Here is a 19,173-nt window from a genome sequence, read left to right on the forward strand (position 1 = left end):
CTTTGGCTTTGGTTTCTCGTTTAGAGGACATTTTAAAGGCAGCGGATTGTTCTTCGCCTTCGACTTTTAAAACTTTGTATTACAAACCTATTGTTGATATAGCCTCTGTGGTTGTGAATCAGCTTTCAACAAGCATAATCTGAGCCTCTGGTCCTGCCATAGAATAAAAAAAATTCTAGCATTCACGCTAAGAATTTTTCAATTCTATTAAGGACACGGAGGCGAGGATTATCCCGCCGCACTGTATATATATGATGGTGGAGTTTCATATTATTTTGTTAATATTATGTGCAAGTTACTGTACTTCAGTGCTATCCCACCCCATTTAATAGTTGATGTAAGTATTTCTTATGTTATTCGGTTTTTATGGCCTGGATTTTTTCATTTTTCCTAGGAAATGATGAGAAGTAGGGCGGACTGTCGCGATATCGTTCTCCTTCCAGTCAAGTGGGATGCCAGTTCATCTGTTTTCAGGATTTTCGTTTGCAAGTTATGTTAAGACTTTGACTTTTCTGTTGCGAATTTTGGACAAAGAAAGAGGAGTGGCTTGGTGTGATGCAACACTTTATAGGCTTCCTCCTCTATGGTTTATCACATGTTATGACTGATGTTGGGTCATGTAGTTTTTTACTTTCCATGATTTTCATTGGCTGCTGTTAAAAATAAAGCATGGAAAGAGAAGCATAATCCTCGCCTCTGTGTCCTTAATAGAATTGAAAAATTCTAAGCGCGAATGCTAGAATTTTTTTTACTGTCTACTGGTCCTATGAGAAATGTATTTCTTTAGTGTGTTTGTATTGGCTGCTGAAGGTTTTGCAGTGAAGACAGAAGCATAATCATCGACACCGTGTCTGCAAACGTTTTTAAAACATTTCGTGTTTACTTTGAACTGTTACATTTAAATATTCTGAAATAAAAGTAGTTAATTGCCAGCAACCTATGAATATAGATGACTCTCAAGACTGGCCACTTTGTAGGATGACCAAGCGGCCCGTTTTTTCATCAGCTCTATCAGCAGATTTTGTGAACTTCTGCTCATGTCCCAGTTTTTTAGAGAGTCGCCTGAAAACAGTAAGAAGTGATTTTTTTGTTTTCCAAAGCAGAGATATTAAGCAGGAGTTATTAGAAAGCAATTTAATAAACAGACATTGCACTGGCTTTCAAAATGTCATGTTTAGTGCCTCTTCTGTAATTCTGAGCAGATGAACGTTGTCATTCTGTGCACTCGGTTGAAAATGTGTTGTCCTCCTTCTATTTTGTGACATGTCCCGGTGTTTGGCTTTGAAATTAGGTGCCAGACCGGACTAGGTGTCAGGGAATCACAGAATCATGAGCCGACGCCACAACTGGAAGCTTGAGTCCTAGTTTTAAGACGACAGTTCTGGCTCAAGCCTACATGCCTAGAGAACTGGTTCATGCGGCAGACTCGCGATTTTTTAAGCCAAAAAATAATTTATTTATTTTTGTACTGTCACGCGCCTGAAACTGCCTCTTGTCCTAAAAATATCAATATGCGAAATACATTCTCCCGGTTTTTTTTATCTACTAGTTTCCTCTTCTAAAATGTCATATATGCAAAGGCCTCATCCTCTCGAAAGGCAGCTGGGAAGGAAATCTTTTTGTTATATAATCTCTGAAACGTTCAACGGGCAAGGGTGACCAGAATTTAAATTTTCATTCTGAGCCTACGACTGGTGTCAGTTTGCATTACATGCGCAACTGACAAAACGTTGATAGGTTTCTTTTACCTCTTCCGAGAACGTTCACAGCCGTTCTAGAAAGTACGACGTATTGACGTATAGCATGGCGCGACTGTATCACGTGACCTTTTCGTTGTTGCTAAGGGTGAACCATTTGAGAGGCTATAACTTTCCATTTCGTCCAGAGGCCGTAAGGCAGATAGTACTCGTGCTTTGCGTCACTTCCTCCTGAAACGTCGCAACCCTTCTTTGGCGCGTGCTCTGCTGAATCTACCGGGTTCTTCCCTTCCTTTCTTTTCGGTGTCTGTACGTGGCGGCCATGGAAGGTCCTCTGGCCGTGCTGGGCGAGCGTACCTCGGGGGAGGCGGTCCGCAGCCAGAACGGTAACTACGATGTGTTTGTTTGAGCACGGGTGGGCAGGTTATGGCTAATTCAAAGAGTCCTATTATTTGTTCCAACAAGCATGATGCGGCCTAGGACTCCTACATGCGTGATGTCCTGTATCAACTGCCGTGTTGTAATGCCTCTTGTCGTTGAGCCCTGGTGTCCACTTCACTGATGTCTTTTGCGCTTTCTGGCACTTTTGAGAGATTTGGGGTATTGGGCTTTCATTGGTACAGCACAGGATACCCTCATCCACGCTATTCTATAGAAAACACTATCGCTCTCCATTCTTTGGTTTTTATTGCACTGCCTAGGACAGTAGAATGGAAGTTAATTCTTCTAGTAAATTGCATGGTTGAAATGGAAAAAAAACTGACTGGTTACAAAATCAAAATGTCGAGTCTTTACCAAAATTATTTGTAATTGTGATCGAGACATCCAAATGAGAGCCCCCTGAAGAATTATTAAATACAACACAGTCCGTTTTCTAATGATTGTTATGTTCGTTTGTCTACTGCGGTCCCTCCCCAATCCTAACTCTTTCCTTTTATGGCAACGGGGTTTGCAAGAGACCTAGCAACCAGCCAACAATACTATGCCTAGCAGTTACTTGAAAGCCTACGAAGGCGCATTAAGGTGTTTAGGATGGTTGAGGCGGTTGATCAGGTGCTTCCTCCTCCTGAGAATTAGATGTCATTAGAATCAAATCGTGTAAATCTTAATAGATTTTCAGGCCTCTCCCCATCCTATTGCATAATCTTTTCATGGTGCTGTTTGCAGGGTTCATTTCCGTTTTTCATGTATAAAAGACACCTTCCCTTAAAAAGAAAGCAAGGTAAAATTGTTATACGGTTTTAATCTGTATGAGTCCACGAGCAGTCATCCAGTTACTCATTTATCTTTCCTTAGAGCGTCTTAAGTTTGTCTTGCTATCCCTTATAATTATCATTGTATCAATTTCTGATTTAATTTCGGCCTGGAACTTGTAGTTGGTCTAAGACTTCTTACTCTATCACACAACGCAAATACCTAACGAATTCTCGTAGCCTCTATTTTTTTTTTTTGTGTTGATACTAGATTTACACGAATCAAATCTGCAACAAAAATCCTCAATAAATCTCGACAGTTATTGACCATATTGCGACCATTAATTGTGTGAAAGCGGGCGGTTGATGGTAGCGGAGTTTACTAAAGTATGGTGAGTTTGTTGTGTGTTCCCCTGTTTTCATTGTCCAGGATCCTAGTCACATTAGAATAACCGGTATGGGAAATTGACTTCCCTGGTTTCCTGCTAATTTGTATGATAACTGAAGGACATCAGTTTTATAGTTTTAACAATTAAGTCCAAATCCATAATGTTTGACAGTGAGTTTTCACTTTGCTTGGTTGGTAGCATGTTTTCTAATTGCATATTTGGGAGTGTTGCTCGGCCCAGTTTCCTATTTATCACCATATACTTAGCCAAAACGTTTTATAGTCCTACTGTCGATCGATATCGAGCATGTTCTGATTTTATAATCTTGAAACCCTTGGACTCTTTGTATGTCTCGCCTGATAACGAAGGACCTTTTTTATTCTTTTCAAAAGCTTACAGTGAGCTTTCTGTCTTGCCATTCCTTACCATTGGTTGGCTTTATAGTCACTCATTTGCTGACTTCTTATTCAGTGGCTTGCTGCCTTCTCGAATGTCTGCTCCCAGGAGAATACCCTCTTTACAATCCGTTTGAATGGCTGGTTTGTACCCCTTTACTACTCAAATTTAGCAAACGTTTTTTCTTTTTCTTTTTTTGATCGTTCACATTTCATTGGAGTGCATATGTTTTCCATCTCCCGTCCTCCAAATGCCAATCCCTGCAATTTGAGTTGCTCCTCCATTGCTCTTTTGTGTGCTTCTCCTCCTGCCAAACATCACGCCTGTGATAAGTTCCTAATGTGCTTCTCACACTTTCCCTTGTTGCTTTTCTCCCTTGTGTTTTTCCTGCCTTTTCCCTCCTCCTTCTCCTCTGTTGCATCTACATGGTCCCTTGGTTAGAAGCAAATTGTTGTGGGCCCTCCTTCTTAAAAAGAGCTTTTGTAGTAGTGAAATGTATATTTTTCTCCCATTATTTACGGTTTCATCTTGGATGGTTCCCTCATCATTTTTTGTATGCGAGCACATGTATCATGACACATTATTTTGGCCTATGCTGTTTATTTAGCAAACATGTATTTTTGTCGGTGCTGCGCACCATCTGCAGAAAGCAGTAGCAAAGCCAGTAGGTCCAAAAGGCCGCCAGCTGGCTCTTCTAGTGCTTGTTAGCTAATGGTTTCTTGATTAGTTTCAAGTCAATTTAGAGGAGGGTTGCATTTGTCTGTAAACAATGGGGTTCATCTGAAGTGCTGTAACCATGTTTTCAGGACCTACTGTATTCTCTGAAGGCAATGTCCCAGTGGACAGTAGTAGTTTTCGTTTCCCAGTTAAATTTCTTTTCTCTGCCCTTACTGCTTTTGTGTTATAGACATAGGAAGACAAGTTATAATCTTGTGCGTTCAGGTGTTGTGGAAGGAGTTATCCTAGATCATAAAATCTTGTGTAATGTCATATGGGAGGACAAACTATATTCCTGAATTTGTGGCCAAGTACTGATGATGGTGTACATTCACCATGTAATGGGATTTCCATTATGCCCTTGCTAAATGATAGCAAATCAGAATTTTAAACTGAATAGTTGAAGGACGACATTAATTTATTCCTTTCTTGATGGTTCGTTTTTTTTTTTAACACTTAATAAGTTGTCTCAAATTCTACTTTCATACAATCTAAGCAGGTTTCTTCGTCAGATTAGCTTGAATTTAGTTCCTCATATAGTTTGGACTTTGAAGACTTTTTTTTTTTTTTATTATCTCAGCTACAGGCAGCCCTTATCTTTCTGTCAAAAACCTGTTGTGTTCAGTGCTATTGCTTAGCGTGGGCTTTGAGTAACCCTGTTGCTTAAAATTGGTTGGATTTCTCGTCAGTCTCATATTCTTGGTTATTTAATTGCTTTCCCACCTCTTCTTGTGTTGTCACTGTCAAGAAAAATAGCTTATTTGCTAACTTTTTTGACTGAATGTCTTGGATCCTTTGATGGCTTCACAGTAGAAGACTACTTTTTAGGTCACAGCCTACCAGACAGCGGAGCTACTTATTTACTAAAAACATCTTGGACATTTGGAAAGCCGACCTAGGAATGAGTTCCACCTGTTGCGTGCCATTGGCTTTGTGGTTTGTAACTCATTTTCTTGCTTTCCGTTTGCTAGTTTTATTTGTTTTATGCTGGCCAGCTTTAGTTCAGTTCTTTCTTTGCCAAAACCTTTATTTACAGAATCCTTCCGAATGTTCCTATTCTGTAAACATGCCTGTAAATTGTGTACTTCTCGTCACATTTCCTGTGTGTAAAGAAATGGCTCCCTGTTGCAGTTACCCCCCACTTTTTGCCTGATACTGATGCTGACTTGACTGAGAAGTGTGCTGGGACCCTGCTAACCAGGCCCCAGCACCAGTGTTCTTTCACCTAAAATGTACCATTGTTTCCACAATTGGCACAACCCTGGCACCTAGATAAGTCCCTTGTAACTGGTACCCCTGGTACCAAGGGCCCTGATGCCAGGGCAGGTCTCTAAGGGCTGCAGCATGTCTTATGCCACCCTAGGGACCCCTCACTCAGCACAGACACACTGCTTGCCAGCTTGTGTGTGCTGGTGGGAAGAAAATGACTAAGTCGACATGGCACTCCCCTCAGGGTGCCATGCCAACCTCACACTGCCTGTGGCATAACTAAGTCACCCCTCTAGTAGGCCTTACAGCCCTAAGGCAGGGTGCACTATACCACAGGTGAGGGCATATGTGCATGAGCACTATGCCCCTACAGTGTCTAAGCAAAACCTTAGACATTGTAAGTGCAGGGTAGCCATAAGAGTATATGGGCTGGGAGTCTGTCAAAAACGAACTCCACAGCTCCATAATGGCTACACTGAATACTGGGAAGTTTAGTATCAAACTTCTCAGAATAATAAACCCACACTGATGCCAGTGTTGGATTTATTAAAAAATGCACACAGAGGGCATCTTAGAGATACCCCCTGTATTTTACCCAATTGATCTGTGTAGGCTGACTGGTTCCAGCAGCCTGCCACTCTAGAGACATGTTGCTGGCCCCATGGGGAGAGTGCCTTTGTCACTCTGAGGCCAGTAACAAAGCCTGCACTGGGTGGAGATGCTAACACCTCCCCCACGCAGGAGCTGTGACACCTGGCGGTGAGCCTCAAAGGCTCACCCCTTTGTCATAGCCCAGCAGGGCACTCCAGCTTAGTGGAGTTGCCCGCCCCCTCCAGCCACGGCCCCCACTTTTGGCGGCAAGGCTGGAGGGAACAAAGAAAGCAACAAGGAGGAGTCACTGGCCAGTCAGGACAGCCCTTAAGGTGTCCTGAGCTGAGGTGACTCTAACTTTTAGAAATCCTCCATCTTGCAGATGGAGGATTCCCCCAATAGGATTAGGGATGTGACCCCCTCCCCTTGGGAGGAGGCACAAAGAGGGTGTACTCACCCTCAGGGCTAGTAGCCATTGGCTACTAACCCCCCAGACCTAAACACGCCCTTAAATTTAGTATTTAAGGGCTCTCCCTGAACCTAGAAATTAGATTCCTGCAACAACAAGAAGAAGGACTGCCTAGCTGAAAACCCCTGCAGAGGAAGACCAGAAGACAACAACTGCCTTGGCTCCAGAAACTCACCGGCCTGTCTCCTGCCTTCCAAAGAACTCTGCTCCAGCGACGCCTTCCAAAGGGACCAGCGACCTCTGCATCCTCTGAGGACTGCCCTGCTTCGACGACGACGACAAGAAACTCCAGCGGACCTGCTCCAAAAAGACTGCAACTTTATCCAAAGGAGCAGCTTTAAAGAACCCTGCAATCTCCCTGCAAGAAGCGTGAGACTTGCAACACTGCACCCGGCGACCCCGACTCGGCTGGTGGAGAACCAACACCTCAGGGAGGACCCCCGGACTACTCTACGACTGTGAGTACCAAAACCTGTCCCCCTGAGCCCCCACAGCGCCGCCTGCAGAGGGAATCCCGAGGCTTCCCCTGACCGCGACTCTCTGAAACCTAAGTCCCGACGCCTGGAAAAGACCCTGCACCCGCAGCCCCCAGGACCTGAAGGACCGGACTTTCACTGCAGAAGTGACCCCCAGGAGTCCCTCTCCCTTGCCCAAGTGGAGGTTTCCCCGAGGAAGCCCCCCCTTGCCTGCCTGCAGCGCTGAAGAGATCCCTTGATCTCTCATTGACTTCCATTGCGAACCCGACGCTTGTTCTAACACTGCACCCGGCCGCCCCCGCGCCGCTGAGGGTGAAATTTCTGTGTGGGCTTGTGTCCCCCCCGGTGCCCTACAAAACCCCCCTGGTCTGCCCTCCGAAGACGCGGGTACTTACCTGCTGGCAGACTGGAACCGGGGCACCCCCTTCTCTCCATTGAAGCCTATGCGTTTTGGGCACCACTTTGAACTCTGCACCTGACCGGCCCTGAGCTGCTGGTGTGGTAACTTTGGGGTTGCTCTGAACCCCCAGCGGTGGGCTACCTTGGACCAAGAACTGAACCCTGTAAGTGTCTTACTTACCTGGTAAAACTAACAAAAACTTACCTCCCCCAGGAACTGTGAAAATTGCACTAAGTGTCCACTTTTTCAATAGCTATTTGTGAATAACTTGAAAAGTATACATGCAATTGAAATGATTCAAAGTTCCTAATGTACTTACCTGCAATACCTTTCAAACAAGATATTACATGTTAAATTTGAACCTGTGGTTCTTAAAATAAACTAAGAAAATATATTTTTCTATAACAAAACCTATTGGCTAGATTTGTCTCTGAGTGTGTGTACCTCATTTATTGTCTGTGTATGTACAACAAATGCTTAACACTACTCCTTGGATAAGCCTACTGCTCGACCACACTACCACAAAATAGAGCATTAGTATTATCTCTTTTTACCACTATTTTACCTCTAAGGGGAACCCTTGGACTCTGTGCATGCTATTCCTTACTTTGAAATAGCACATACAGAGCCAACTTCCTACACTGTGTATTTAAAGTCCAAGGTCAAATGCAGGGTGCTGTCTTCAGAGGGAGCATGTTTACTTTACTTTTCTTTCTCTGACTTCAAAGTGAGAGGTCTTATATGACAATCTAGGAAAGGTTGTGTTTTTTTTTCCCCCTCCTTAGCATATGACATTTAAATGGAGTGTGTAAATATTTCAGAATTTATGAACACATGAATGATGCATATTTTTATAATTTGAGTGTGTTGGAAACACACTTTAATATTATTAGAATGAATCATTAAATTAGGTGATGCAATTTTCATACATTACCGTTTGTGCACTGTGTAGTTTTATTAGTAAAACTGTATATGTGCAAATGTAATGATCATTTCAATTACCAATGTGTTGTCTGTAATGGCAGTGTGCTACCATACTCTGAAAACCACTCCACTCTGCACCACACCACTGAACTCTGCTCTGCACCACACAACTCTACACCACTTCACTCCTCTCTACCACTCTGCGCCAATGCACTCCTTGCCACTCTACACCGCTGCTCTCTACAGCACTGCACTCAAGTCCACACCAATCTGCTCTGCTCCACTCTGTGCTGCTGTGCTCCACGGCACGCTGCAACACTGCACTCTATGAAACTGCACTTCACTCTGTAACACTCATCTGTATGCCACTCTAATCTACACTGCACTCTATGCTACTGCACTCAAAACTGCTTTACTCTATGCACTACACTCTGCCACTCCACACAACTGCACTCTACCTTGCACCACTCCACGCCACTTCACTCTGAAACAATCTGTGTGGCCGCCACTCAGTGCCCTATCACTATACTCTGTCATTCTGTTCCACTCTGTCACTCTACAACAAGGCACTCTACTCCTCTGTACTCTGCTTTACTCCACTACTCTATAGCACTATAATTGACTGCACCACTCTGTGCTACTTGACTCTCTGCCACTGCACTCTATGCTACTCTACTCTGCATTCTGTGCAACTCTACTCTGCATTCTATGGCAGTGTGCTCTATGCCACTCAGGTGTACTCTAAGCCACTGCCCTCTGCATCACAGAGCTGTTTGCCATGCCAACTCTGCATCACGCCACTCTACGACCCTCTACGCCATTCCACTAACTTTGCTATTCAGCATGGCAAATCACTCTGTTGTAAAACATGGCTAAAACACATTGGCAAAGAATAGCTCTTGCATAGGTGAGACTTACTGGCTTGTACTATGCTTGCTATGTCTAGCTAGACTGCGCTGCAGAAAAACAACAGAGAAGACCTTTAAAAAGCACTACAGAGAAATGGCTTTTGGCTCTGAAATGTTGATACTTTGAAGTACAGATTTCAATTTGTCTGATGTTCTGCACTACTGCTGTAAAACAGTGGTTGTATTGGTTTGTTTTTTGCCTTGTGGTAAGCTCAATATAGCAGTATTGAGTTGGTGAAGGCTATAGTTGCAATCGTTTTATTATGCAAAGTTAAAACAGTAGCATTGACTTAATTATTGTGGAAGGCATTTGTTAAAGATAATATACCTTTTATGGGTGGATGGTTATTACACTTTGATAAAGCATGTGGATATGTATAAAATTAATCTTGTTTGGTAGGATTTGAATTTTCTTTTTTTGACAACTGTAGTTACAATTCTCTGCCTGTATTCCTGAAGATGCCTTTTGGGAAAGCTTATTTAGCATTCTATAGGCCTAAGATGGTAATAGTGGCATGCCAGTGATAAGGGCTGTAGGATCTGTTGGTTCATTGGGGAAAAATTATATCTGATGCCATAGCTCTCTTCTGCTTCTTAGAAAAAGGTATAACCACAAGATTAGGCCTTGCCAATTTTATGAATTGTTTAATACAGCCCAGTAAAACTTTCAGGGTCGATGGTCATTTTAGACAGATCAGTTAGTTAAAATGGAATCTCACAATTACCATAGTAATAAAAGGGTTTGTTGTTGGTAACCTGTTGTGAATATTAGGGTTAAGAATTTGCAGTAAAATAATCATTCTAAGGCCCTTTTTAGAGGGGTCGTTTGATTGTTTTCCCAGCTATAATTTTATATACATATGTCATTTTGACCGTACATCTTGGTTGCCAGTTTGTCCATTAATGGATGCCTAAGCTGATTATGGTGACAAGCCAGTGATGAAGGAAATGGCCTTGAGATAAATGTGTGTGTATATAGTATCTGTACTTGGGAAAAGTTAAACAAAGGTAGTAGGGCTGATGTATTGTTTAAATTCAATCATTAAAGCCAATAGGCTTTTAAAGGTGAATATTCAAAGGAAGTACCATGGTACTTTGTGGAATCTCTGTTTCTTATAGTAAGCAATGGTTTGTTTAGTGGCTGATACCCTGTCGGGTAAAACCTTGTGATAAAGGATCTGTCTCCACTGTGGTAATTCTTGCTGGAGTGTTGTGTGTGTGTGTGTGTGTGTATTTTTTTGTTTGTTTTTTGTATTGTTTTGCTAACTGTTTCATATTTGTTTATTTTGCTGACTTTTCCTGATGGCTGCCTTGTAAGAAGTTATGCTTGATATAGTAAATGTAGCAGGCTTGAGTTGTTTCTGGTTACTAGTCTTTATCATTACGGAATTTTATAGAATTTTAGAGTTTATTTTTTATTTATTTTTATCTTTAAATATGTTGTATTGTGAGATGATTGTCATGGTTTTTATTAACTAAACAATAAAGATTATTATTATAGTCTTTATCATTGGATCTATGCATGATTTATGTCAGATGTCGTTTTTCATAATAAACAGATCAGACCTATGGCAACAAAGGCAGTAGACCTGGTATTTGTTGTGAGAGTATGTTAAAAATATATATATACACTTTTTATGGGTGGATTAGTATGACTGCTTTAAATAGTTTAGATCAGTATTTTCTTGCATGGAAATCTCATAGATCCATTCGTAGTCGTGGACATCAATGTTGATTCCTTTTGTCAGTTGAAAATTTGAACTGTGTGAATCATTGCTTGACCCGCTTAGGAAGGTTTGGCCATCTTCTATGCCTGTTAATAAGAAAAAAAACCTCTGCAAACATACATAGATAGCTCAGCCTCTTCTTTCATTAACATTCTGCTTTTCTTTAAGGTAGGATATTGCATCGGCCACTGGAGTGACTCATTTCTGCTGTTGGTTCTGTTGCCCTGTGAGTGACAGCATTTTAACATGGGCTTGTGGGCCAGTCACTTAGTTTACAATTTTATTTATCTGTTTGGCTGCTTGCTTCACTTTTGTTCCTTTTTAATGTATCTTATATATACTTATTGAGTTTGTTTGTCTGTTTTATTGCAGATTGTTAAGCTGGTTAAAACACGAATGAGCTAGTGGGTGGAAGGGTGTATTTGAGTACACGTATTATGATTTACTTAATGCCTAACTGCATCAGAGACTGAAAAGACATTAAGCCACACCAATTGGCAATACCAATGCTCTTTTGCTGTATAACGCCATGGGGTGTGTATGTGTTTTTCTGTTTCTCTCCCTGTATTTTAAATAGCCCCCACCTTCCTTCTACCAGTTGCTGCCACGGTCTTGAAACAATATTTTAAAAACTTTAAAAATGACCTCTGTATTGTCATGGGTGCTTGATAATACCTATAAGTAGTTTCTATTTATTTCTAGAGCCAATTCTGGCCAACAGCCAGTGCTTGCTACTCAGATGTTAACTTTGCTTTGGATGTAGTTTAATCACAATTCTATTAAAGAATCAGACATTTCTTAGTTATTCATAAATTTTCCTGTAACATGACCAGGAGTTCTGGACTCTGCATAATTTCTCCAAACCAGTTTGAATAGTCCTTCAGTGCAGATGTGTACATGCAAGGTTATGGTGCACTACTAACTACAGTAGTTGTGGCTCCTAGACAGCAATGCAGTGGGAGGTAATGTGTACATGTAAGGAAGGGTATGGTACGCTACTAACTACAGTAGTTGCGGTGGATCATGGACGGCAGTGGAATGGGAGGTAAATCTACACTGACCAAGTTGCTCCACTCACATTTCTTCATTCCAGAAACAAACAGAACATTTGAGACTTATACCAATGTTTGCAAGATTTCACAATTTAAAATCTGTTTTCCTATTACGTTAGCTTTATTTTTAGCTTCCTTTCGACTTCATGACTGTAGAGAAATCTCAGTTATGTTTTTACAGTTAATGCATATTTTCCTTGTCAATTTACTTGAAGATACTAGCAGCTATCGAGTGCCAGAGCCCATCAAGCACAAGGGCTGATCACCTCCAGTAGTTTCCTAATATCCTTCATGTCTGATTTGATTTTAGTTAACAGAATGCTATAATAATTTTTTTTTTTTTTTGTGTGTTTAGTTCTTGCTGCGTCATCTATTGCTAACATAGTGAAAAGTTCACTTGGTCCAGTTGGATTGGATAAAATGCTGGTGGATGACATTGGAGTAAGTATTTTTTTTGTATATTATTGGTTATGAATGGAGTAAAAGTGCCGTGCCAGATGATAACAGTAAAGGGATATTACAAAAAAAAGCTTTTTCAGACAAGTTGTAATGTAATTTAATTGTATAGTTTTATTTTTTTAAAAACTTTTTTAAAGAGGGCAGCTTCTGTTCCGGATATCTGAAATAGTTCGTAAGAGTTTCTTGTATGAAAAATAGTTGAAAGTTATCAATGCGGAAACAATTCTGTTGCAAATGATAAATGTTTATCAAGGCTACGTTCTCCAAAATTAAAGGTAGATTGCAGTCTCATTGTCTTTGGTTTCCTGTTAACCTGGTGTAGAAAGCATTTAGCATTTTTTGCCTCCCTACTATATATTTGCAATTTTTAAACACCCGAAGCACTTTGCTAAGTTCCATGTTACTGATAACATTTGGTTGGGGTCAAGCGCATTATTCATCAAGTATTGAAAATACCAAAAGGTCTGGCTTTAAAGGAATGTTGTATAGTAATGTGAAGCATCCCAAGTAAATACCATGGGAATGCATATGTATTTGTGTGGATGCAAAGAACTGTAAAGTATTGGTGTAGCCTAAAAGGTCAGGTGAAAGGTGCACTGTCGAGCCAGACACACACATCCTTGTAGATTGACTGCCCTCCTCCCATCTGTGCTGCTGCCAGAGAAAAACACCATAAATTACCTATTTAATAGCATTACAATGTTGTGTGTGTGCCCCTTAAATTTCAACTTCAGGCAGCTGGATAAATAAACAAAATGATCACAGCTGTATGGAAGGCAAGCACGTTTTTTTGTATAAGCACACAACTTCTGGCCAATCGAAGCATGTACTCCTGGCTCCCATCGTGTGGGTGGAACCAAAACCATTCTAGTGATGCTCACATAAATGTCTTGTGACCGCTGCACTGGCAAACCAGGCCATAAAGTTAAATTGACAATGGGATCAAGTGCTAACCTATATGGTTCCCATTTTTTCTTTTTTTTTTTTTTTTTTTTTTAAATCCCATCAATGTGTACTTTTTAAAAACAAAAAAATTCTGGTGCTTTATACCACTTACCTGTCATTGACATGTTGTGGACCATACTATTTCTTACAGTGGGGTTTGAAACAGCCCTTTGACAAGAGACGGCAAATAGTAAGCAGTCTAGTTTGTTTGAACACTAACTGAAAGCATTTTGCCTCTGTTTGTCCTAACTCTTGTGTATAGCTTCTTTACAAACATTTGACTGGATGACTTGAATCTGTCCACTGCTGCACACCAGGAACTCCTTTTTCTATAGCTCACCATCCTTCCATGCCTTATATTAACTGGACAACATGGTTGACAAGATCTCAAACTAGCACTCGCATTTCCTTTTACGTTCTCATTAAAACTTGAATTAGTGTGGATTGCTAATCAATTTTAGCTATAACCTCTAGAATGGTTGTATGACATTACAACGAATGCCTTTACCACCCAGGTCTTTACCACATATGCCGTTGCAATGATTTGGCAAGTATACATCAAGTAAGTGATATATCATATTTTCACATAAAATACCCAAAGGTTACAGGGATGTTAGTCAGGGTCACATTTTCAACATACAAAACCATAGACATTCAGAAGTTATTACTAGTAACTATAACTTGTGACCTAAGGTAACTAAAACTTGCTCCCCTGCCATGCAAAGCTTTCTCCTCAGTAATTTTACTGCAACTGTTACATTGATATTATCAAAGATGTCATGAGTGGTGCAATATATAGGGTAGTTAGCAGTGCAGTCATTGTTGAAACTTCTCATGCACAACAAGATTCTCGGGCACACTTATTTTGAAAAGTATGTGAAGATTCATCAAACTCTGCCAAAGATATAGCCAAATCAAAAAAAGCTTCTTCAGAGGAAACTAGGTCTGGTCCTAACTATAACTACCTACATACTGGCGACTGCCAGTAGAAAATATATATCTATATCTATTGTTTTAATTGGAGGAGGTTTCCTCACAAAGTTTAATTACTTTACCACCCTATTTCCTTATCAACTTATAAACTCACCCATACCTATTCACCATTACCCTCTTCCTTTACTCACCCCTTAATCCTAAAACACTCCACCCTACCCCTTTACCAACCCCTTAACCCTAAAAATGCCCTTACCTATACACTCCCTTCCTCTCTCTCTCTCTCACTTAGCTGATACATGCTTAACATTTAATTGTAAAGGCTTGCGTTGTACTTGCAGCGTTGCAAAGGGTATTTCTCCCTCATCTTTTTTCCTTAATGTTATTATTTTGTTGAAAACTATTTCAGCTTGTGATTTTCATAATTTTCTGAGAGCATAGAAATGTCCCATTTTACTACTGCTTCCTTCGGCTTACAAAATAAGTAGCAGTGTTGGGATAAAGCAAAACTGCCATTGTCTGAAGATGATGGATGTTGACTCATCTGAAATGGCTTAACAAGTATTGACATTAAATGTATTGTTTTTGTTCATAAATCCTTACCTCACCAGATATGAGGGCTTGAGCACAGTTTTATTTGACAAGATTGCCCAAAGTGGAAGGTGAACTAGCAGCACTTTGTGAACAGTTTTAAAGCAGCTCCTTGGAATAAACATTCTTCCCTTTATTGAACACTTTAGGACAGTTTTTCTGTCCTCTAAACTCAGAAATGACTACTACTTTAATGTGTGGCAGATGCATGCTCTTAATAAGAATCTCTGAATTGATTAGATTTTTAACATATTCTTGATCTAAAGTGAGCACGACTGATGAACAGTACTATGCCCGAATCGGGAAGAGCAAGTACTGGTAGTTTTCACAAAAGTATAGAAGCCTTGTGCATCATAATTTCACCAAAAATATTTTTGCTTCCATCCATTTTTGTTTTATTATAATTGTTGGGGAAGTTGCCTGACAAATCAGTTTTGCAATACAGCATGACAATACGACACAAAATGGCTTCGCCAGTGCTTGTTTTGACTGTTTGTATACATCAGCCTAGCTCTCAGATTTTGTATGAAGCAAAAATTACTAAAACAGTGATGAGTTTAAAAAAAAAAAAAAAAAAAAAGCTTAGTCGTAGTGTAATTGAGTAGACACTCATTGTTAGGCTGATTTTGATCTTATATTTTGAAATTATTTTCATTGACGTTCTTTGGATTAGTGTTATTTTTGCATCATTCTGAATGGCAAATAAAAACCTGCATTTTACATATTTTTAAGGTTCGCATTTGCCTTAGTTAATTTTAAGATGGCACCTATCTAATAAGATTGTCACATAATGTATTTTGTCATGGATTGCCAGACATTTCCTGTCCAGAACTTGCTCCTAGAAATTCCACATAGGTAAACCCATAAAGATCTCCGTGGTAGGCTTTGGAAAAATAAACCGCTTGGGTAAAGTAGGATGTACTGCTTTCTGTGCCACAAATCTGGTACATCTCGGCTTGAGTTCTATTAAGTTCCACAATTGTTTCATCTAATTTTTGATGACTTGTCGATAACGTGCAGAGGATAGTACTACTGCCATTTTTCAATGCAGAATAATAAGATTGCTCTTAAGTATTTTGTATTGTAAGCATGTTGATTATTATTTAATCTTTTCTGAAGCATCCAGCACTTGTCTTGTATTAGATTGTGAGGATGAGTAACTACCTCTGTGAGTGATGCATAAACTTAACTCGGATGCATGAAATGTCATAGAAAACTTTTTTTTTTTTGTCTGATGCAATTGGGAAACGTCCTCACCTTCTTTGTTTTGTATTAAGGATGTAACAATTACTAATGATGGGGCAACTATATTGAAATTATTGGAAGTTGAGCACCCTGCTGCTAAGGTCCTATGTGAGCTGGCTGATCTGCAGGACAATGAAGTTGGAGATGGCACCACTTCGGTTGTAAGTATTCATTGCCTCAGCTCAAATACTTCCATTTGGTTATCTCTGCATCATATACAGTTTGTGTGGTTAACAGTTAAAAAAAGACTTGTATGATGCTCCCTATTTGATCTGAGCTTGTTAACATTCCGAATACACCTGTTTGCTGACACTTGTTGTTCTGTTTGCTATGAATAATGACCACAAGCTTATAAGTAGATTTCTTTCAATATGAAACCAAATTTTCTGAAGTCCGTCCCATTTAACTTCCTGCCATACCAGCTTTGTGGTGTGAGCAGCTATACGCATGGGGCATAGTAACTCAAGTTTCACTGTAAGTAGTTATAAAGCAACAAATGCTTAATTTTATTCAGTGGCTTGGACAAATCTGATTTGATGTTTGTTGACTTATGCAGAATTCCTTTCTGTACAATCAGCAATTTTGGTGATGAACATGCTGTTTCCACTGAGCTTATTCTTTGAAAGAAAAAAAAGGCCTGTTTTCCAATAGTGGGCCTTGCCCTTTTGAATGAGTGTCAACTCTTTCTGTTAATAAATCTTGCATTGTTAAAATGTGCCTAACAAGCTCTTGTTCATTGTGTGCTTGTTTTTGTGTTTGTCACACAGGTGATTATTGCTGCAGAACTGTTGAAAAATGCAGATGAACTTGTAAAACAGAAGATTCACCCCACATCCATTATAGGTGGATATCGACTTGCTTGCAAGTGAGACTGGACTTTTCTAATTTATATACTCTTAGTTTGTGTTTCCCAAGCTGTGGGTCGCAAAAGCCCTCGTCTTCAGAAAATAATAGCAATAAATAAAGCTGCCTTTACATTTTGCTTATTATCTTCTCACTTTTGCTGTGCTTCAGATAAAGAGGTCCGATATTAGACTGCGGATTCTGACAAATTGCTACTTATGTTTTTTTTTTATTTTTTTTATTTTTTTAAATTGGTGAATGGTGTTTACTTTTTCTTTCTCTGAATGCAGAGTGAGAAGTATCTAAAATTACCTGTGCAACAAACTTGCTGGGTAAAATGACTTTGAACGGAAAGGCTGTAGAAAAGCATTTTGTTTTTGCAACACACAATTTAAAAAACCTGTGAAATAACTGAACACATTTCAGAGTATATCAGAAGTGAGGGTTAACAAACTTTTTTTTTTTTTTTTTAAATAAAATGCTGGAAGCTGATTTTAATAAGATTAAAGAAATTCAGGAAACTTGGTGATGGGGAAATGATATATTAATTGAAACCCGATTTGGGCACATTATCATTTTGTGTGTGTTAAAGTTTTGTAAGTTTAGTGAAAAAGTACTGTCTGTAAATGACCATGTGCTGCAATATGTTGGAGAAAGTGTGATCCAAATTGCACCACCAGCTTCGTACTGCACCCTAAACAACTCTCCTGTTCAGTAAGTGTGCTACACTTGTTATTTGTGTGAAGATAGGATTTTTCACAATCCCTATGACTTCAGTGATGTTACGTTGATGTTGCCACAGCCACTCTGAAATTTGTTTTGCACCACTCGTGCGAAGGTGCTGAAATAAGTCCAGGTTTTTTTCTCCTTTTTCTCTCTTCACAAATCTATTTCAACTGAGAATGTGCTTGCCCATCCCACTTGTGTATAACTTTGATACAAATATTGAGAAATATGGACGAGGTCTAATATCTAGAGCTGCTGACTTTGGCCTTGGGGGAAACGGTTTGAGTCCCGGCTTTGACTCCACATCCTTTATTTCTGGGCAGATCACTTAAATCTCCTTTGCTTAAAATGAATCAGAATTTGTTATGTAATCTGGTACTCCTGTAAAGTGCACCAAAGCCGTTTGATTATTTTTGCACAATGTAAAACCGCAAAATATTTGTATATATAGAGTCCTAAATGCGCCACTAATTATTTTGTATGGCATACACTTCTGCAGATGGGGTCTTTCAAAATTGCTTCAATCACTGGTATCAACACCAAAGCTTTTCAGAAGCCCTGTGAATCGGATGGTACAGGCTAGCACTGTTCTATACCCCTGTGAAGTTCTCCATCGGACACCTTTGTGGGCAAATTGATATCTTGACCACATCACAATAAGACCTATCAAAGGGTGTGATCCAAAAACAATGCTGTTAGAGAGGAGGTTAAAAAGAGAAAATTATTCTAACAAGTTACTGCCCCTGCCTCATGTATTTTAGTGCTAGATGGGTTGCTAAAGCTTGTTATTAAAAAAAAAAATAATAATAATAATAATAATAATTGGGTCCTGGGTATAAAAAAGTTTGGGAAGCACTACCCAGTTATTCTTGGGCCAAGAAGGTCTGTATTTAGAAGTATAAAATGTTATGTACTAAACATTAGCGTTCCAACCGATCCCACATACAGCCCTTTTTGTATTTTATCTTTGCAGCTAATATGAAGTGAGTAACTTGTTTTAACACTTTTAAATGGTGAACATAGATGAGTATCTGTGTCATTGGAAGTATTTTTTTTATGTGAAAGCATAGTAAAGATTTCATACTTTCTTTTTGTAGCAACTTTTAGTATGTTGTATGTGGCAGTTAGTCTGATCTACATACATGTTATAGATCCTTTGGACTAAAGAATGGTAGTAATGAACAAGTTTGTATATATTTTTGGCATGTTGTTCATTGGAGAAGATTAACAAAACGAAATATAGAAACAGCTTAAGACTTGCCTATTACAATCGGTGTGCTTTC

General features: G+C 39.7%; 1 protein-coding gene and 1 non-coding gene across 2 annotated transcripts in view; both read left to right on the forward strand.

Moving 5' to 3' along the window:
* The first annotated feature begins 1,864 nt into the window (after positions 1 to 1,864).
* TCP1 (t-complex 1) overlaps positions 1,865 to 19,173 on the forward strand; it is a 53,303-nt gene continuing 35,994 nt past the window's right edge. Inside the window, exons 1-4 of the mRNA XM_069235139.1 lie at positions 1,865 to 2,083; positions 12,504 to 12,589; positions 16,354 to 16,482; positions 17,089 to 17,186. Coding sequence (XP_069091240.1) covers positions 2,020 to 2,083; positions 12,504 to 12,589; positions 16,354 to 16,482; positions 17,089 to 17,186 — 377 coding nt within the window. The 5' untranslated portion in view covers positions 1,865 to 2,019. The remainder of the gene's footprint in view (positions 2,084 to 12,503; positions 12,590 to 16,353; positions 16,483 to 17,088; positions 17,187 to 19,173) is intronic.
* On the forward strand, positions 14,930 to 15,052 carry LOC138297984 (small nucleolar RNA SNORA29). Its single transcript, XR_011204521.1, has one exon. It is a non-coding gene; the product is annotated as a small nucleolar RNA SNORA29 (small nucleolar RNA).

This window comes from Pleurodeles waltl, chromosome 5, assembly GCF_031143425.1.
Source record: "Pleurodeles waltl isolate 20211129_DDA chromosome 5, aPleWal1.hap1.20221129, whole genome shotgun sequence".
NCBI classification, from domain to species: domain Eukaryota; kingdom Metazoa; phylum Chordata; class Amphibia; order Caudata; family Salamandridae; genus Pleurodeles; species Pleurodeles waltl.